The sequence below is a fragment of the Emydura macquarii genome, unplaced genomic scaffold, assembly GCF_026122565.2.
Source record: "Emydura macquarii macquarii isolate MOO-44397 ecotype Brisbane River unplaced genomic scaffold, CSIRO-AGI_Emac_v2 contig_3692, whole genome shotgun sequence".
Lineage (NCBI taxonomy): Eukaryota > Metazoa > Chordata > Testudines > Chelidae > Emydura > Emydura macquarii.
The window spans coordinates 12,297,993-12,318,934 of record NW_027133829.1 but is presented as its reverse complement, the minus strand read 5'-3'; the positions used below and the strand labels follow the sequence as shown (position 1 = coordinate 12,318,934).

General features: G+C 52.4%; 1 protein-coding gene and 1 long non-coding RNA gene across 6 annotated transcripts in view; one reads left to right on the top strand and one right to left on the bottom strand.

Annotated features, from left to right (window-relative positions):
* LOC137146009 (uncharacterized) overlaps window positions 1-16,221 on the top strand; it is a 28,410-nt gene extending 12,189 nt beyond the window's left edge. Inside the window, exon 3 of the long non-coding RNA XR_010917817.1 lies at window positions 15,909-16,221. This is a non-coding gene — a long non-coding RNA (uncharacterized lncRNA). The remainder of the gene's footprint in view (window positions 1-15,908) is intronic.
* The window catches only part of CNNM1 (cyclin and CBS domain divalent metal cation transport mediator 1), a 47,372-nt gene extending 26,746 nt beyond the window's left edge, over window positions 1-20,626 (bottom strand). For all 5 annotated transcript variants that reach the window (XM_067537057.1, XM_067537058.1, XM_067537059.1 and 2 more), the window contains exon 1: window positions 19,120-20,626. In XM_067537057.1, coding sequence (XP_067393158.1) covers window positions 19,120-20,626 — 1,507 coding nt within the window. The remainder of the gene's footprint in view (window positions 1-19,119) is intronic.
* Window positions 20,627-20,942: the final 316 nt, after the last annotated feature.

Below are 20,942 nucleotides of genomic sequence, written 5' to 3'. Positions count from 1 at the left end.
TACTTGTTTGTTTTTAGCAAAAGCAGTGCATGTGGTTTGGCTGTGTGTAGAGTCTTTGTTTAGAGTGACAGCTGGTGCGTATCAATTTCTTGGATAAATTGACGAACATATAAGCTTGCAGAGTCCAGTGGGCAGCACTGAACATTGCAAAACGGCAGTTCTCTCTTCGAGTGATTGCTCATATGCATTCCAATATAGGTGAGTGTGCGCCCTGTGCACGAGTCTCCGGACCGTCACGGGCGGAAAGAAGGAACTGGGGGCCACCGGGTCGGCAGCGCCCTATATACCATGATATGAGCACGGTACTCCAGGGGGCACAGGAGCCGACCCACGGGGGTTGCTAGGGGCAGAAAAGCTTCTGGAGACTCATGCACGGAGCGCGCACTCACCTATATTAGAATGAATATGAGCAACACATCTCAAAGAACAACAGTTACTGGTAAGTAACCCTGTTTTCCTAGGGTTGCATCTGGGGTTGGGGGTGTTTACTGGGTGATTCTATTGCATAATCCCATGAGTGGCTGGCCAGAAGCCCTCACTCACTAAGTTAAGGACCGCTTGCTTGCAAGAGGCTGTGCGTGGGCTGACCCAGGAGTAGGGGGGGTTCACACAGCAGGGCAAGGGCAAGATGCTGCCCAGGAGTGAGGGATTGGGGTGACACAGCTATACACCAGTCCAGATTGCAGAGGGGAACGTCACACCGTGATCAAAGCAGGACCAAACCCAACTAAATCATCCCAGCCAGGGCTTTGTCAAGCTAGGCCTTAACAATGCTCTATACATCATCATCAATAACTTATCTGTACCCCATTTGTTTCCCTTACACTTTTCAGTAAGTTCATCCTACTTCTACACTTTTGTATGATATTATTTATGTGATACTTTCAAGTTAATTTATTATCCAGCACTACTCGTAGGAACATAAACTTCTGACTATCTGAATTTTTTCACCATTAAAAAATAAGTCCCTAATTTTCTTCCTGGTTAAAAGCATTCCCTTAGTTTTTGCAAGTGGTAATTTAAATATCCAATAATTTTCCCACTTGGAAATTCTTTGGAGTGCCTCATTTGTCTATTCCTTAATTATTTTAAGACTTTTATGCTTAGTCCCTATAGCCCAGTTGTCCATGAAAAAGGAAATATTTATTCCCATCTGCACACTTTCCAGGAGGTCATTTATCAGAAAGGAAAACCAAGTAGGGCTGATAATATTCCCGTGTGGAGTTCCATATATCAGCTTGTAGGTTTTTGATAAAGCTGTTCCCACTTTGACTTGTCTAGTTGTGTCACTTAAAGTTCCTTATCCAACAAAAAAATTCTCCCCTTTATTCTAATTTTGGCTAGTTTATATAGGAGGCCTTCCCTCCGTAGCATGTCATATGATTTTTCAATGTTCAAGAAGGCTGTTATCGTAAAGTTCTTAGTCCTTATGCTTTTTTGTACCCCTGTTTCTAGTCTCACTATATGGTCACCTGTGCACCTTCCTTTTCTGAAACCACCTCGTACCTCAGTTATCATAGAATCCTAGAAGATGAGGGTTGGAAAGGTCCTCAGGAGGTTACCTACTCCAACCCCCTGCTCAAAGCAGGACCAACCCCAACTAAATCATCATAGCACTTTTCTCCAAGTATTCCACTAGTTTTACACTTATTTTCCCCATGTTTTTTCCCCATATGTGATGTGAGGGTGCAATGGGGCGTCTGCCCCTTACTGTCCAGGAAAGGGTTAAGAGGGCCCTTGGAGAGGCTGCATGAGACGTAGCCAATAGGAAAGAGCTGCATGACAGCCAATCAGGGCCCAGGAGGCCAGTATATAAGGGAGCTGCAGCGCAGAGCAAGAATAGTGCTGCTCAGGAGATCAAAGGGGAAGGACTGTCAGCACCCTGGACAGAGCAGGGGCTGGCTGCTGGGGCTCAGCAGAGCCAAAGGCCCTGAAGCCAGGGGGGAGAAGGTCCTGGTGGCAGGACTGCAGTGGCCACAGCGGGAGGTGGCTAGAATGGACTGCAGAATCCCCCGGAAGTGGGGGGAAGCACAGATTGGGACTCGACCAGAGGGCCGAGTCACGAGGAGGGTCCAGCGGAGACAGGACTGAGTGCGAGACACTGCAAAGCAGGGACATCTGCCTGGCTGAGAGCTGATTCCCCAGATAACCGGCAGGAGGCGCCGAGGCGGACCATCTTACAGAGGGCAATAGGCCTATAAGCGTCAGTTTTGTATGTACCTTGCTGGGTTTCCCAATTGATATCACCAGTGCTTGTTTCCATGCTATTGGCAGCAGTCTTTTCCCCTCTATATCCTTATCTAGCCACAACAGAATTTCAAATGCCCGGCTGATACGTGTTGACGCATTTTATTAGTAATATTCTCTCTACCTGCAGCTCTATTTTTCCTTTTCCTAATGGCTGCAAAAAGCTCCTGCACACTAAAGGTTTTGCTTGACACATCATCAGTATATTCCCTCCAGCCATTTAAATAGTTCATCGTTTTCCTCGGTAAACCTCTTTTTTCTTTGTCTCTCTCACAAAAGTCATTGCTTTGATTCATATAACCACTGACCTTTCGGAATTCTGTTGCTATAATGTCTGCCTTTCTATGCTGGAGCCCTCCGTTTCATTGCTTACATTAAGACCAGGTATACATTTACTTCAAACTCCATCCATTCATTCATTCTTTGAATTTGTTATACTGTATATTTCTGAATGCTTTGGATTTTTGTTCAATTTCCCACAAATGTCTCCAACTTTCTTTTTTGTCTTTTGGCTAATTCTTTGTGCCACTGCCTTATCCTTTGTAATTTAGTAAGTCTTTACTATTCATTGTGTTTTGCTTGCTTGTATGTCTTATTTCTTTCCTTGATTGATGATTTGCAATCCTCATTCCACCAGGGAACTGGATTTCTAAGTCAGGGTCAATTTGATATTTGTAGCTGGCCAGATCAGCTTCTGCTACAATTACTTTTATGCTGTTATAGAATTCGCCTAGGTTGTCACTTATATAATTACTAAATAAATATTCATCACACTTAATCCTGAAAAGGCCCAAATCAGCTTTTTGAGAAATTCCAGCTAGGAACTCTTTGTGTTTTCAACATTTCTTCAGCCATGGTACTCAATAAGTGAAGGGAAGTGATCACGTCCCATACCATCTTTTTTATGAATTTCCTAGCTGTATTTACTAGCTATATTATTGATCATAATTCCCAAACCCAGAACAGAAAAGGATCCACCCACTGAATTAAATCTAGTAGGGGAGCCTGTATTCAGGATTACCAGATGATGCATATCATAAATTGTTGTAAGCATTAACCACTTAGATCAATTTTCGTACTTCCCCATAGCTCATTATGACTATTAAAGTCTCCGCAAATTATGAATGGGGTTTTAACATTAACTAGCTTTTTAATTCTAAAATTAATTTTTTTACATTATAAATCTGTATATAAATATGTGTGTTCTGCATGGGAATCTCAATAGCATTATATTAAAAACTTAGTTTCTGCGCATCCATTTTGATGTAACTAAGTCCATCTTTTCTAAATCTACAGACCTGCCTCCTCTCAGTCCCTCTGTCTGGAGTATATCATGTCATGGTAGACTGAACACAAGTTCACTTATTAGCCATGTTTCTTGCACACATTACTTCAGCCATTTTTACCATTTCAAAGACGGCTTTCTTAAATTCCTGTCCCTGCATTATTAAGCTATGTGCATTCCAGCTAAGGATCATTAAGAACATGTTATTTAAGCTGTATTATTGACTTCATTTATAATCACATGAATTCAGTCTATCAAGAGGCTGTCCATCTTTAGATATTTTTCTGTTGTTGCTATGATTTGAATCCTTTCATTCCCCCCGCCCCCTTTCTGCAAGGTGCAGTTAATTACGTCTATAATGCTACAAACTTCTCTACCTATAAGCAATACATCCCCTCCCATTCCTCTGATATTCTTCTCCCTTATCAGAGATGTTCTGCTGACCCTGTACATATTTTCTCTTGCTTGGGTATTTTTCTATTTTCTGCAGTGGGGACCTTCTGGTAGCCGGCACATATGATACAAACAAAGTATTTATCTCACTCTGCTACTGCACATCCTTTATGTGCTGCACTGTACTTCCCTCCCCCGCAATTGTTGCATTTAGGTTCTGTTCCTTCTGCGCAGTTCTCCTAGGAGTGATTTCCTCCACATTTACTGCACCCTTACAAATCGCTGCTGCATATCCGAACCTTATAGCAGCTCACCAGAGGGGGCGTAATAGATGATTGGTTGATACCCCGTTTGGACCCTATCTAGAAGTGTAAGTGTTACGCATGCAGTCATAGATGGCTGGTTTATTCACTCTCCCCTTCTAAGCAGCCGTTTAACAAACAATACTTTATCTTCACCTACACTCCTCTTCATATCAACCTTGGACAATCCTCAGGGCACTCCATATATAACCCCTCTTGCTTCCATCAGGAATGTAGGCAGTTGACAAGTGACTCATTTCCCCTAAGGTTACAGTTTTAAGAAGTTTTTCAACTTGTTCCCTACGTGTATATTCTATCCCTAGATCTCCTCCCTGCGCTCTTTGAGCTCTTTGTATACCACCAGCGCTTCGCTTTATCCATTCTGCCATTTTGGGGGGTGGGGGGTTAACATCTCCTATTTTCTCCTCCTCTGTCACTGATTGGACAATTATGGAATATTGACTCTTACCCAGCTGTGGTTTCATTTCTATGCATTCCTTCTTCAAAGCCTGATTGAGCAAGTCTTTTTCCTGATCTGAGACCACTCCTCATCCCCTCTTGCTTCTCCTTCGCAGACCAAGGCAATTTTCTCTTCCTACACCCTCCGCCCCACCCCTTACTGTCCGTTTCAACGTTCAGCCTCATGTCAGCTGGTGGCTGGGGCCTGCCACAGCCCTCCATGCAGCCTGCTGGAGCAGCCCAGCTCACTATCTTCAGCCAGACTCAAGCACTCAGCCTGATTCCGGGCCAGCCACTCCCTCTCCAAACTCAGGCTGCAGCCAGCTGCAGCAAACCTTTCTGGGGCTGGTCCTTTAAATTCAGTGGAGAGAAGCAGCTGCAGCTCGGAAGTAGCCATTGTGTGCCTGGCTGCTGCTTGCTACATCTCCGGCTGGGGCGTGCCCGGCGCTCCATTATACTCCCCCCTCCTATCCCTTAGTAGACAGCCCAGCCTTGTAGCAGCACTCGTGAGAGGGGTGGGAGAGAAGAGAGTGAAAGTGGGGGATTGTTCAGTAAACTCTTCATCTTTAACCCATCCTCTCTGGCATGTGGAAGCAGTAGGGGGCACAGAGAGGGATGGGGGGACAGCAGTGAGAGCCAGGGGTTCTGTTGGGGAGGAAACAGCTTGGTTTTCCCGCCTACCCGGCACACCTCTCGAGGTGCTGCATTAATCTTCAGTTCTGCTTTGGTGGGTTCAGAGCGGCGGGATCTGAATCGCTTGTGGGGGTTGGTTTGTTTGTTTGTTTGAATAATCAGATTTGGTCACGTTTAGGCTCTGGTAAAACTAATTTGAAAAACTCGGTTACTGCAACTATGGATTAATATTTATAACCAAGTAACTTGTAAACGTGTGTTAAATGCCGCTACTGATGGGGTGTCTCACTTGAAATCTACAAAACTACGAACGGCAAAAACCGATATATTGAACATTAAGGCCCTGATTCTGCAAAGACTAAAGCAGATCTGTAGCTTTACTCCCGTGAATAGCCCCATGGGCTATGTGGGAATCTCATGCACTTGACGTCAAGCTTATGCGCAAGTATTTGCAGCAGCAGCAGGGTTTAAAACTGTGTTAGTTAAAAAACGTTCTCGTCAAAATGATTTATCCTTTTAGTAAATGAACAGTCCATATAAATGTGTCTCTCACACGCACACAAACAGCCAGGCACAATTCTTCGGAAAATGTGAGCCCCACGTCAGGCTGTTAAAGCCAGACCTAGGCACCTGCGGGGGGATTGTCAGACGCTGAATGAGTTGGGAGGACTGGTTCTCCTGACTTCAAACTGCCAATCCTGCTGCAATATGCAGTGCTGGGGTGGCCGTGTCGGTCCCAGGATATCAGAGGGACCAGGTCCGGGGGGAGTCACCTCTTTTACTGAACCAACTTCAGTTGGTGAGAGAGACCAGCTCTCGAGCTACACCGAGCTCTTCCTCGGGGCTGGGAAAGGGACTCAGTGTCAGATCAGTTCCAGAGGGGTAGCCGTGCCCCCTCTGAACTTTGTTAGTCTTGAAAGTGTCAGATCAATACAAGATCGAATACAGTTTAGCACAAGTAGTTAGCACATATTGCAAAGGACCATCAATGTGAACTGGCCTCTTTGACTACAGGGTGTTTAGGGCAAAAAGGCAGGTTAGTGAGTTACAGATGGTTGTAATAAGCCATAAATCCGGTGTCTTTATTTTTAGTGTCTAGCAAAGTTATGAATCTCAGGCTTGTCTGTTCACAGTGTTGTGCAGGTTCCCTTTGTGGATAAGGACTGATGGGTCAGATATAGAGGGGTCACTGTGTGGAATGTGTTCACCAGAGGGGATAGGGTGTGTTTGTCTCTTATCGTTTTCCTGAGAGTTCATTCCCAAGCGTAGTGATGGGCTGGTGTCACTCGCATGGCTGATACTAGGGCATTTAGTGCACTGGGTGAGGCACACACGTTGATAGGCGTGTGTAGGACCCATGGATCTTGAAAGGTGTGTTGTGGCGGGAGGGGAGGGGGTGTTGATCACCATAGCAGTTTGGAGATATGTCTGCAGGTTTTGCGCCTGTTGTTCTGGCAGGGTCTGCCCAGTCCCGGTGCACAGTCAGGAGCCCAACAGCAGCCACTGGCAGTAGGCAACAGCCGCCCGGTCCCTCGGCTCCAGCAGAGCCATGAAATTGACAAAAAGACTGACACCATGATGTCAAAGCATGGGGCCCAGGGCGGTTGCCCCGATTTGCTTTACCCTAGGGATGGCTCTGACCAAGAGGACAGCTATACAGACCCTGAAATCTAACCACCAGATAGTGATTAAACCAGCAGACGAAGGGGACACCATCATAGTTCTCAACCATGAAGACTACGTTAATGAGGCCAACCGACAACTCTCCGACACCATCTACTATAAAGAACTCAAAGAAGACACCCCCCGCCCCCACAATTCACCCCAGAATTTAAGGATATCATCAAATTTTTCCCCAAACAATGCTAAGAAAAACTCTACAAACTGATCTCCCACAAACCCACCCTTGGGACCTTCTACATGCTTCCCAAGATACATGAACAAAGGAACCCCATAAGACCTATCATCCCTGGCCATGACATTCTTACTGAAGGAATATTGGGATTCCTAGAAACCATCCTGCAGTGAGGTGGTGTGGCCTCCATCCAAGACTGACGGGGACCAACAGGCTGGGCCTGTAGGGGCGGAGCCAGAGACTGCCTGTCTGCCAACCCAGAAGTGAGGGGGCGGGACAGGAAGTACAAAAGAGAGGCCCAGGTGCTCAGTTGGCGGCCAGCTCCTGGAGGGGAAGGACATCCCTCCAGCTCTGCCTGCGGCCTGGTACCCAGGCGAGCCGACTGAGACCAGATACCTGGGGAGGTGGACCAGGGCCGACCTCTGGGTGCCGGCAAAGTAGCGGCGTGAGACCTGGGGCTCAGCAGTAACCCCAGATCCACCCACCCCATCAGGCCCGGTAGTCCCGAGGGGCGAAGACCTGGAAGAGTTGTTCGACGCAGACGCGGAGGACATGGCCCTACCGGGGCCAGACCTAGAGGAGCTGCCCCTGGAATTGGAAGAGGATGATGGTGAGGTGCGGGCCCTGACCGGGCCAGACCTGGAAGAACTGCCCCCTGCAGATGGCCCGGAAGAGCTGCCCGACCTGCCACCTCCTGACGAGATCGATGGGTTCTACAACCTGCCCCTCGGCACCTACCCTAACGAGGAAGACTGGGCGGCAGGATACCAGGTACCCGAGGGACAGGGGGAAGGAGGTAGCCCAGGGGAGGGGCCACACGCTCCGGGGACCCGGACGGTGACACAGCGTGTTGTGGTTGGGACCCTGCCGACGCCATGGCATACCCTGCGGACCCGGTGGCCGACCCCTTGAGCTGAGACTGCCCCTGCCGAGGCAGGGTAGTGAGGAGCTGTGGCCACCCTCCAAGACTGACGGGGAGGGACGGCCAACCTTGTTACACATCCCTAAACCGTTCACCACACAAAGGGCAGTTTTCTCCAGGACACAACCAACTTTAACAAGCTCCTTCGGAACAGCATCCTGGCCACCATGGATGCTGCTTCTCTATACACCAATTTCCCTCACAATGACGGCATCCCCGCCTGTCTCAAATATTTACAAGGCAATGGACAACCCTCAGATACCCGCCTCAGACACATCTCTGAACTCCTCCATTTCATTCTCACGCATCACAATTCTGTATTCAACAACAAACACTTTGCCCAAACCAGGGGAACAGCCCTGGGTACTAGGATGGCTCACCAATATGCCAACCTCTTCATGGGCCACCTTGAAGAATTTCTGGACAAATGCACCAAGAAACCACTGATGTACCTGAGATGCACTGATGATGATTTCATCCTCTGGTCAGACAACTTAAGCTCTCTCTCAGATTTCCATTACAACTTCAACGACCACCCCCACCTCCATTAAACCCTCTCTGGAACATTCCCACACTAACGTCCACTTTCTGGACACCATGATCCGCTTCAACAATGGAACGCGATAAACAACTATATAAAGAAACCCACCAATCTTCATAGAGCCAGTAACCACCCAACACACACCAAAAATCTGTTCTCTACAGCCAAGCCCTCAGATACCACAGAGTATGTTCCAAGGAGAAAGTCCGTGATATGCACCTTCACCAAACCAGCGCGCTCCATCAGAGACGTAGACCACATCATAGAACAGGCCCCACAGATACCCGAAGGAAACCTGCTTCAATACAGAAATAAAAGCCCTTCCGATGGCACACCCATAGTTGTCACCTACCACCCCACACTGGAACCCACACAGGGTACCATCAAACAACTACAACACATACTCAATGGGGACCCCATCCTGAAAGAAATCTATCCTGAACCCCCTCTTCTGGCTTTCAAACAACCTCTCCAAGCTCAGCAGCAGAAGCAAGCTCAGACACACCAACTCAAAGCGGTACCAGACCCTGCCAGAAGAACAGACGCAAAGTCTGCCTACGTATCTCCACTGCTACAGGGATCAACACACCTTTCAAGATCCAGGGATCCTACAAATGGCCATCACAACATGTGGTATGCCTCACCCAGGGCACTAAATGCCCCAGTATCAACTATTCAAGTGACACCAGAACAATCACTACACTCTGAAATGAACTCACACAGGGTGTGTTTGTCTCATTCCACACAGTGATCGCTCTATATCCGCCCCATTAGTCCTCATCCTCCCAGGAAACCTGCACAACACTTTGAATAGACAAACCTGGGAGCCTGAATTCATAACTTTGCTAGACACTGAAAGTCCCGGTTTAATAAAGACACTGGATTTATGGCTTATTACAACAACCTGTAACCACTAACCTGCCTTTCTGTCTTATGACTACAGGGGTGTTAATGGGCAACTTCACCTTGAATGTCCTTTACCATACGTGCTAGCTGTTAGACCTTGTATTTAGCTGCAACACTCTGTGGCCCGGCCTAAACTACAGAGTTTTTTGTCAACAAACCAGTGGCGGTGCACGCACGGAAATCTTCTTCCTCCGCTGTAACTGCCTGCTATGCTGACCTCATAAAACCACAGCGAGAGGCGGAGGGCTCATGTCAGTGTAGATGCTGCTGGGCAGCTAGTGGGGAGCAGGCGGGGGAGGCAAGAAGCTGGGGCAGCTGGACCCCAATCCCCAGGGATAGACACCCCAGGTGGGGAATGGGGAGGGGAGAAGCCCCGAGTGGCTTCCCTTGGCTCTTGGTAGGGAACAGGAAGTATGGGGGGGGGGCCCTGTGGGGGCAGCTGGACTCCTGGCAGAGGAGCTGAAAGACGGGGCTCTCGGCTCCCACACTGCCCCTCCTTGTAAGGATGCGCACCACCGACCCCTGAAGGCTAGTGTGGACACGAACCATGGCGGTAATTAACTGCTGTGGCTGTAAGTCGACCTATATAGATCAGCTTAGCTTTCTAGTGCAGACATACCCTGAGTCCCTTTCCCAGAGCCGAGGAAGAGCTCTGTGTAGCTCGAGAGATTGTCTCTCTCACTAGCAGAAGTTGGTCCAATAAAAGAGATCCCCTCAGTCGTGGTGGAGAGCAGCCTGCTCAAAGCACTGGATTTCAGTAAAATCAGCCTGTAGGAAGGTGGTGCTGGGTGCAGATCTAGCGTGGCCTGTTTGCCTATCCCTTCTGTGCTGGTGCCTGTGGTGTTCTGACACGAAGGGTATTAATGAGACTCTGAGGCTTGTCTCTTTCCACAGATGAGCATTTTAAAGTGACTCTTTTCACTACAAAATTTTGTCTCTAAAATTTGAAATTCTGCTCACAATTAGGAATTCAAGACTGGGAGGGGGAAGATGGTAAAGAACTGCCACCATGTAACCAAACCAGATTTTAAATGTGAAAAGAACTTTCAATGACTATCCTCAAACATCAATGTACTTTTAAATCATGACGTCCATCCAGTGGGTGGATTGGTTGGTTGTCATTCAAAATAGGTTTCCAGAGAAAATGCATCATATCAGCAACCTGGAGCCTCTTCTCAGGTTGCGTCTGGGATTCTGGGGAAGAGGCTGCAAGGGGCTATTGATCTTCTCGCTCCCCTGCCAGAAAGTAACTTCAGAATCCCTTGGAGTGGAAACCTCCTTGGGTTGTGTGTGTGTCACGGGTGCTGGCCCTTCAAGGGGCGTTGTACCCTGGGACCAGGCCTGTGTCTGTAATACGTACAGACTATTGTGTTTAATGACCAAAATACTCACATCCCTGGGACTGCAGACAGACCCTGCAAGCGACGCATGCCCAGGGAATACTTGGGGAATGAGTAGGACCGCAAGGATACCGCAACAGGAAACTCTGGGACAGGAAGAACCTGCGGATGCTGCCTGGGTATCAGTGGATGCTGAGCAGCTGAACTAATGAGGCTCTCTCTCAGCTGCCGTATTTGTTGCCTCCATCCAACCCCCGAAGGCTTGTTCCACTAACCCCCAGCAAAGTGAGGGGGTGAGATAGGAGTCGTACGCTCTGCGATTTCACCTAGTCCGGGCTCTAGTGGGGGGTGGGGTTTCCAGTGGCTAAGGAGGCTACACTTCCAGACTGGCTCAGCCAGTGTAGCACAAGCCAAGGGTCTGAGCTGCTGAGTGTGATTCTGGGCACGTCTCCACTACAAAACTGACTGGACTTAGTCGACCTGCAGCCCCCGCAGTAATTACATCGGCTGTTCATGTCCACACTACCCTCCTCTCACTGGCAGTGCACGTCCTCACCAGGAGTGCTTGCACCCACTTCAATGGGGCATTGTGGGGCACTGAGGCCGGAGGCCTGCGGCCCTGGGCTGACTGCCAGAGTGGTCCGCCCCACTGCCTCGGGCTGACAGCCCGTCCCATTGCAGTGGGGTTCTGGCAGTCCGCCCCACGTGGGGCAGCGGGGCTCTGGGGCTGATGATTTGGGGGCAGTGTAAGCAACACGTCTGCATGGACGCTGCGTTGACCTAACTACATGGACTGAAGCGCTGTGCGTCTCGCAGAAGTGGCGTTGTTCGATCGGTGCCGCAGGTGACGTACAGTGCAGTGGTGACCAGGCTCGGCCTGCGTGGGAACTGGTCTCCTAGAGCTGGAGAGTTCTCTGGAGGAGCCAGCTAAGATCTGTGGCCTACAAGGATGCAGAGACTTTCCTGGGTGCAAGCTCAGCTCCTTACAGCAGGGCCGTGGTGAGGCAATTCGGCAATCCTTGTACTTGTGCGGCACAGAGACGCTCCGCTCTCAGCTGATCTCTGCCAAGCAGTCGACAAAGCCCAAGCGTCCCTGTGGGTGTTTTGAGCTGCCGTGGACAGCACTGGTGATCGGGGTGTGGATCCCGGCAGGAACAGACAGATGGCTGGAGCGGCTCAGCCTCTCCTGGAGAGGGAAGCGATTTGCTTGCTCCTTTGCGCTGAGGACTCATGTTGAGAGTGAGCAGTCCATCCCCCGCCCTGTTCAGCATGCCCAAGAGGCCGGGGGGAGAGTGAAGCACTGGGGCTGCGAGGCCACTGCTGGGTGGATGCACTGCTGTCTGAGTCCCCCACCCCCTGCGATCCAGCTGAGACTGGGGCCTGAGCGAAGAGCTGGTGAGACTCACCCACGCAGACCAAAGTGCCGTGGATGGGCTGGGGGAACATCCCTCACCCACGCCTCTGGCACAGCCAGGCTGGCTGATCTACACACGCCTGAGCGCTCCCTCCATCACTTCTCTGTCTCCTCTGTAACCAGTCCTCTCTCTGCCATCTCTCCTCACCTGGGACTCTGATGCAGAGATCATCTAGCTTCCCCGCACTGCCGTCCTCCAGCACAGCCACGGATTCTCTGTGGCCTCTTCCTGCTCACATACTCAAAGCAGCTATTCAAGTCTCTGGCTAGCTGCTCTCCCATGCAGGTCCAATTCCTGTTCATTTTACGGTTCCATTCTTTTGGCTTCAGTTGGGCTGAATCTCCATGCCTTGAAGGATTCCCCTTGCCTTGCCATGGATCCACATTAGCTCCCTCCCCCTCATCCACCCATTTCCTTCTTTGTTTAGGGACTCCATTTGCTTCATTAGCCTCCTTCTTGAATCTAAAAACCTTAATTTTTTCACTTTAATCTTATTGCCTAGCCTTTTTTAAAAACAAACATCCCCCTTTCTAAAGCCTAATGTTACAGTCGTGGGGTTTTATTCCCTCCCCCAAGGATATTAAACATCTTTCATTATGGGGCAGTGATAGCTCCCTCACACTTACGGCTGTATTACAGAGTTCTGTTTTCAATTGAAAATCTTTATTTTTGTAAAAATCTCACTGAAATAGCAAAAATGAAAACCAAATATAAAATTTGAGCACAATTTAAGATTGTCATGGAGGTTTGATGAAAAATGACTCGATACAGAGAAAAAAAATCACCCCTTTGGCAATTTTCTTCACTGGGTTATCTCATTTTTCCTTGTACCTCTTCTTTTTTTTTGCAACAAATCCAACATGCTTCGCATCCTGTTCTTTGTCAGCATGTGCTGATGGCTTGAATCTGTTAGAGTGGGGCAATGTTTGTCTACAGAGATTTATAACTTTTTAGTTCAATGGAAAAACGTGTGCCAAGTTGAACACACCAAATTTTAATTTGACAAATATTCTGTGGTGTGAACACAGCCACTTACTCGGAGAGAGACGTCTGCCTCCCTGCCCTCTCTGTTGCCCACACTGCCAGCCTAGAAGACAGCCCTGAAGCTGGAAAAGAGAAGACCAGGATTTCAAATCCCCTCTGTTCTCTAGTGTGGGGGCTTGGTGAGTCATTAGGACACGTGGGAAGAGCTGCTGAGCAATAGAGAGTTTTGGCAAAGTCCCTGCAGACTTTGGCCTGCCAGAGACCTGAGTGCTAACATCTCAGCTGCGCCACGCTGTCTCTCAGAGGGACATTTCATTGCAGCACAATCCCTGCAGCACAGACACAGCTGTCCCAGTACTGCCGGGCAGGCTAGCTCCTTTCCTTTCCTTTCCTTTCATTTCCTTTCCAGTAAGCTGTACAGGGACAAGGCACCTTTACAGGGTATAACTGCATCCATACTAGGGGAATTGTACTGATAGAAAGTGGTACACCTTTTCTGTGCAGATCAGTCCCTGTGGATCTGTGGGGGATGGTCTGACTGCATGTGTTCAGGCAGTGAAGACCTGTGTAAAACAGATTTTATACTGAGAACCTGAACATCATGGTCTGAATCACTACAACACGATTCCTATTTCAGCTGCTCACATCCCGGTTAGTCGGTTGTGTCCCCCACTATGGCTAATCCAGAGATGTGAGCACAAGACCCTCTGCATGACAATCTGGTGGTACAGCCCAAGCTGTGCAGACTTGTGCTCTGAGCTCTGGCAGTACCAGGTTCAGTGCTGGTGTGGGCCAAGATACCAGCCATCATGTTTGTAGGTGTCCTCGGCCAGCTGGTCATTTGGGGAGGTTTGCTTCGTTCGACCAGGGAAGGGGAAGTGCAGGAGGCAGATGTGCTGGTGTAATGCAGGCCCAGGAGCGCTGCTGCTGCTGCAGGCTGTGTCCAATTTCTGGAAGTCCCTGAGAGACTGTGGAGCACTTTGGGAAGAACATGAGGACACTGGCTCCTTCTGGGGGGGCCCTCCAGCTGGCAGTCACTGCTAACCCCACGGGGTGGCTCCTGGTGAATTTTCTGTCAGTATTTTTTAAACTGGGATAAAATGTGAGACAACATTGATGAGGCACATCAGCCTCTCGCAAGCTGCAGGAGATTGACAGAGTCAGGAGTGGCTCCAGGAGAGGCGTGTCTCTCTCCAGTTCCCAGGCAGGCATAGCTCCCCTCACCCCGATTCATGCGGAGATACGCATTGAGGGAATGAGCTCCACAGGTTAGCTGTGCATTATTGAACCTGCTGTCTATTCTCCCTGGGTGACCCCTAGTTTTTGTATGAAGGGAAGGGTAAATAACATGCTTTCTTCATAATTTTATGGACCTCTATCCTATCCCCCTTAGTGTCCTCTCTTTTCTAAGATGAACAGCCCAAATCCTTTTTAGCCTCTCCTTGTATGGAAGCCATTCCATACCCTTGACCATCTTTGCCCTTCTCTGAACCTTTTCCAGTTCCACTATATCCTTTTCTGAGATGGAGCAACCAGAACTGGAGACAGCATTCAAGGTGTGGGCGTACCAGGGATTTATATAGTGGTATTATATGGTCTGTAATTTCCAGTCTTAAGGTTTTGAGTGGATGGAATGTGTCCTGCTGGAACCTGAACTGCCATTAAATTATGCTTTAGTTTAATTATACTGTGGTTATTGTTCCTTCTGGGCTATTCCAAGAAGCTGTCAATAAATTGCTTCTCTAAATCCTCTCTCACTGAGACATTTTGACTGGCCTACGGGCAGGTAGCTGAAGACCTCCCTCGTTAGATTCTTCAGTTCCTCTCAGCATTCTTTCCCCAAGGAGGCTGGCTGCATTACCCTACGAGGGTGTGGTTTTTACTACTTGTAACGTGGCCATACAGGTTCTACTGTGGGGTCCTTTCCACTCCTTTATGTACAGTGCAGCACACCCTCCTCCCCTCCCCCATTATGGCCTAATCTGTCCTGCCTGTGGGGTTAAGTCAAATATTCGTGTCCCATCATTTTGTCATCCCGCCATAGCATGGATGAGAACATTGTCAAGTTCCTCTTCCAGTGCCAGGCATTCTAGTTCATCTGTCTCTGACTGTAACCTTCTCACAGTGGTAGAACAGACACTTACTTTTCACTTTTGACCAGGTCTGTATTTTGTTTTCATTCCTCTGTCAGTTGCGCTGTTTTTCTGGACAGGATGTTTGGTCCCCACCAGTCCCTCTCCTCCACTTCAGCCGTAATTTCAATTCTCCCCTTTTCTACTAGTTATCTGCGTATTACTTGTATCCCTATCAATTAACTGTGACCTGAGCGTTCCTCGGTCCTGTAGCAGTTCTAGTTTAATAATGTAGGGAAGGAGAAAGTTCCCAGTGAGCTGCTAGGGCAGCATGTGGGGAAAGAAAAGGTCTGAAAACCTGGACCTCTCCTCTGATCTGACAGTGTTACATTTCCATTGTGTCAGCCAGGAGCTCGCCTTCGGTCTTGCTAGTTTGGGTAACTGCATCCGATCACGGACTAATCTTCCTGCTACTGAACTGTGTGCTACTTCTATACAATTTGGGCCTTTTGGGAACCTGACACTACAGTATCCAGAAATGCCCATTTCCACAGGTCCCAAGAGGTGCAGCCAGGGAGCCGTATGGAGAGTAGGTGCTGCAGGAAGAGAGCCTGAGTGACAGTACCCTGTGGCCCTCTGGTTGGACAAGTGCCCCCTGCTGCAATGCCAGACTTCGTCTCATCTCCAGTGCCTGACTTCGATCCTGATTCCTGCCTCTCGCCTCTAGCCCAGTGCTACCTCTGATCACTGGTCTCTGACCCCAGCGCTGCCTCTGGGCTCTGGTTCCAACCTGACGCTGACTTCCCACCTCTCGATTCTAACCTGATAGTGCCTTGAGCTCCAGCCCCAGCCTGACTCTCTCACCGGGAGTCTGGTTTATGGTACCTGGCCTTGGGCGCTTCCTCGCACTCCTGCCTGGCAACTCCCAGCTCTGGGGGGTAGATCTCAGCCCACCTGTGACCCTTAGGCCAGACCGCCTACCCCCCAGTCCCTTACAACAGAGTTCTTCCTCAGGGCCGGGAAAGGTACTCAGGACCGCAGGTAAAACAAGATCAAACAGGTAGTTTAGCATAAGTAGCTAGGGGGCCATTTACGGCAAAGTGGCCCATTAACGCTTCCTTGGCAATCCTTTCCCATTTTATGTGTGTGCAACTGATGGTTCCTGCCTAAGTGGAATATTTTGCATTTGTCCTTATTGAATGTCATCTCTTCCTGCTGGACCATTTCTCCAGTTTGTCCAGATCATTTGAATTCTAATCCTGTCCTCCAAAGCACTGGCAACCCCCTCCCAGCTTGGTATTGTCTGCCAACTTTATACGCACGCTCTCTGCCATTATCCAAATCAGTGAGGCAGATACTGACTAGAAGGACACCCAGGACAGATCCCTCCAGCTTGATTGTGAACCACTGATAACTACTGTCTGACCAACCCATTGAGCACCCCCCTGATGCTAGATTGCTCTAGTTTGTTTATGGTTAAAGATTTTCTTTATATCGAACCTACATTTCCCTTGCTGCAGATGGAGCTCATTACTTCTTGACCTTCAGTGGACATGGAGGATAATAGATCCCTGTCCTCTTTATAACAGCCCTTAACAAATTCAAAGACTGTTGGCAGGTTCCCCCCCCCCCCCCTTTTCTCAAGATTAAACAGGCCTAGTTTCTTTTAACCTCTCCCCGCAGGTCAGGTTTTCTAAAGCTTTCATCATTTTTGTTGCTCTCCTCTGGACTCTCTCTAATTTAGCCACATCTTTCCAAAAGTGTGGTGCCCAGAATTGGACACAAAACTCCAGCTAAGGCCTCATTGGTGCCAAACAGAAGCAGGACCATTACCTCCCATGTTGTAACAGGAGTGTCGTATGTAAGACACCCCTGAATGACATTTGGTTTGTTTTGTTGCATCACATTGTTGGCTCATATTCAATTTGTGATCTCCTATAAGCCCCAGATCCTTCGCAGTAGTACTACTATCTATCCAGCCAGTTATTTCCAATTTTGTAGTTGGGCATTTGATTTTTTTCCCCCCCTAAATTAAGTACTTGGTGCTTGTTTTTACTGAATTTCATCTTGTTGATTTCAGACCAATTCTCCTATTTGTCCAAAGCATTGCGAGTCCTTCCAGCCTAGTGTTAACCACAAGTTTTTCTACGCCATCTCTCCATTCCTATCAAAGTCACTAATGAAAACACTGACGAGGGCTTGGTCTACACGGCCAGTGATATGCGGCAGCAGTTGAGGGGAGATATGCACGCTATGTAGAATAGCTCGGGTATCTCCTGTTGACTTCCTAACTTCTACCTCCCCTGGCGTCCCCACTACGCTGCGCCGACGGGAAATGCCCTCCCGTCAACACAGCGTTACTCTTTTTGTGGGGTGGATTAACGGCGTCGATTTCCAGACCAATTGAGCGGGTCTCCACTGCTGCTCAGTTGATCCCGCAGTATCGATCGGCTGGCGCTGACAGCGCCGCTGTCAATAGAGACATACCCACACATGGGACCCAGAACAGACCCCTCACATCTGTAACACCTTCATCTAGTTCTCGTGTGGAGGGGGGAGGGTTTGGGACAGCTGTTACACACCGAGTTCCCCTTTGCTGAAAGACCCCATGGGACAATGTTGCAAACATTACTGTCTATCACATAATTGAGAGACAACTTTGAGGACAATAAACCAACACCCAACAACCTATTCTTCTCAAAGTTCTGCGCCAGCTTGTAAATCTCAACCGTACTGTCATTGAAAGAGCAGATTTCTGATTCTACCCTCTCCGGCTGCTTCTCTTGTTCATCTGATCGCTGTTTTAGTCAGTTTACACCAGCAAGAAGGGACAAAGGTAACTGTAAACCATACAAGCCAGCCTGGGCCCTCAGGCTCCTCAACTCCATCCACTCTGCTGAACTGACCAGGCTGCGACCACTCCCCGCGGCTGGCAACGCACCCTCCCCACAGCCAGCACCGGGGAGTGAGTCTCTGTCCCAGTCACAGGGCAGCCGCGACCTGCCCCCAGGGAGCGGCACAGCGGGGACTGCACTCTGGCTTCCCGCCCCAGTTGCCCCTGGGAAGGGCAGGAACAGTCTCTGTCACTCCGCCCAGGGCGGGGCATCCCCTGACCCGAGAAGAGAGATGCCCCGGCTGCTGGGCCGGCGTGAGCCGCGGGGGGTTAATGGCTGCGCGGCGCCCCCAGGGGAGGCTCAGGCCGACCGCGGGCTCGCTCGAATCCCGGGGGCGTCGCAATGAGGCTGGGAGTCGGGATTAAAGCCCGCCCCGCCCCGCCCCGGGCCGTACAGGGCGCACGAGCCGGGTCCCCGCCCCAGGAGCTGGCGCCTGGCCGAACCGGCTCCTGAGAGCGGGGCCAGCGTGCACACGCCGGGTTCATGCAGGGCACCCAGCCCAGCTGCCGGGAGAGGCGCCCCGCACGCCCCGGCCCGGCGGGGGGAACAGGGGCGCGGCTCCCTTCGGGCGCCCTCGGGGCAGGAGCGACTCGCCCCAGGCGCCAGCAGGTCGGGGCTGGACGCGCCGGGGAGCCGGTGCAGGGACAGGGCCCGGGCTGCGAGCGAGGGAAGGCGCTGCCGTAGGGGGCGGCCGGGCAGGGACGGGACGGGACGGGACTGGACGGGGCGGTAGGCACAGAGCCCGGCCCCGAGGCGCGAGAAGCCGGGAGAGCACAGCGCGGCGGTGCCGGAGGGGGGGACGCGGGGCAGGTACCGGTGCCGCGGGCGTGCGTGGCCGGCGGAGGGAGGTGGGGGGTCCCGGCGCCCTCACCCTTCTTGAACTCCTCCAGCAGCGTGTCCAGGCGGCTGTCGCTGAAGACCCAGTGCAGCGGGCGGCGGTAGAAGCGGGTGACCGTCTGCAGCGGGGTGCAGTCGTCCGGGTCCACGAAGGCCAGGTCCTTGACGAAGAGCAGGTCCACGATGTTGTCCCGCCGCTCGCCCTCGTAGACCGGGATGCGCGTGTAGCCGGAGCGCAGGATCTCGGAGACGGTGGCGAAGTCCAGCACGGCGTCGGAGCGCAGCATGAAGCAGTCGGCCAGCGGCGTGAGCACCTCCTCCACCGCCTTGGTGCGCAGCTCCAGCGCGCCCTGCACCATGGCCAGCTCCTCCCGCACCAGGTCGCTGTGCGGGTCGGCGGCGCGCAGCGTCTCCAGCAGGCGCTCGCGGGTGGAGAAGGTGCTGAGCTCCTGGTGCAGCGCCCAGTCCAGCAGGCGGCTCAGCGGGTAGCAGAGCGGGAAGGTGGCGGCCATCAGCAGCCGCGTCAGGCAGAGCGTGTGGGAGGCCAGGGCCAGCCCGTGCCGCGAGCACACCGAGTAGGGCAGCACCTCGCCGCCCAGGAAGACGGCGCCGGTGCAGAGCAGCACGGGCAGCCAGGGCACCCCCTGCACCCAGCCGGCCCGCGCCGGGCCCTGGCCCTGGCCCGGGAGGGAGGCGCACAGCCAGCCGGCCAGCGCCGCGTTGGCCCCGGCCTGGCCCAGCAGCAGCGTGCAGAGCAGGTAGGTGCCGCCGCGGCCCCGCACCGCCTGCACGCGGCGCGCCTGCTCCCGCTCGGCGGCCGAGCCGCTGTTGCGCAGGACGCGCAGCTCCAGCGGGTCCAGCGAGAGCAGCGCCAGGCGCAGGCCGCTGAAGAGCGCCGACAGCGCCAGCAGCCCCAGCGCCCCCAGGGCCCGCAGCCAGCCCGCCTCGGGCAGCGGCCCCAGCCAGGGCGCCCGCGCCGCCGCCGCCGCGCCCCGCACCCGCAGCAGGAAGCCGCCCGCCGCGCCGTGGTGCTGCCAGGCGCGCCCGTCCCAGGCGCAGAGCGAGAAGAGCCGCCCCCGCGGGCCGGCCCCGGGCTCCCCCTTGCGCGGCTCCCGCACCCGCACCCGCACCAGGGCGGAGCCGGCCGAGCCGCCGGGCTGCAGCGGGCCCAGCACCTCCACCTCCGAGGCCCCGGCGCTCTGCTGCAGGCAGCGCGGCCCCGCCGCCCCCCCCGCGCCCGCCGGCGGCTCCTCGACGAAGACCAGGCGGGGCTCGCTCTGCGGCCCGCGGCTGCGGTTCCCCTCGGGCGGCGGCTGGAAGTAGAGGCGCAGCAAGAAGCTGCTCCCCTCCACCGCCCCCAGCGCGCCGCCCTCCAGCGAGACCCTGCCCGGGGCCGTGTCCTCGGGCCGCAGCCCCAGCAGCCAGGCGGCCCCGGCGGGCGGCCGGAGCGAGAAGAAGAGCAGCAGCACGGCGCCCCGGCTCCGGCCCCGGCCCCAGCCCCAGCCGCGCCCGGGGCCCGCCGCAGCCGCCTGCACCGCCATCGCGCTCGGCACGCACCGAACCGCAGCGCAGCGCAGCGCCGCCCGGCCACACGTCATACTGCAGCCGGGGGAGCCCGGCCGGGCGGGGGCGGCCCACGTGGGCCGGGGAGAGCGGAGCCGGGGGGGGGAGCGGCGGAGAGCCGGGCCGGGCCGGGCCGGGCCGGGGCGGTGCAGCCCCATCGTGTTTAGCCGGGGCCGGGAGCCAGCAGCCGCGCGTCGGGGCTCCACGGGGCCTGCGTGTCCAGCGACCCTTCCCTGTAACGGCGTCGGACGGACACAGGCTGAGAAACAGGCCGAGGAGGGGCCAAGCTGCGGC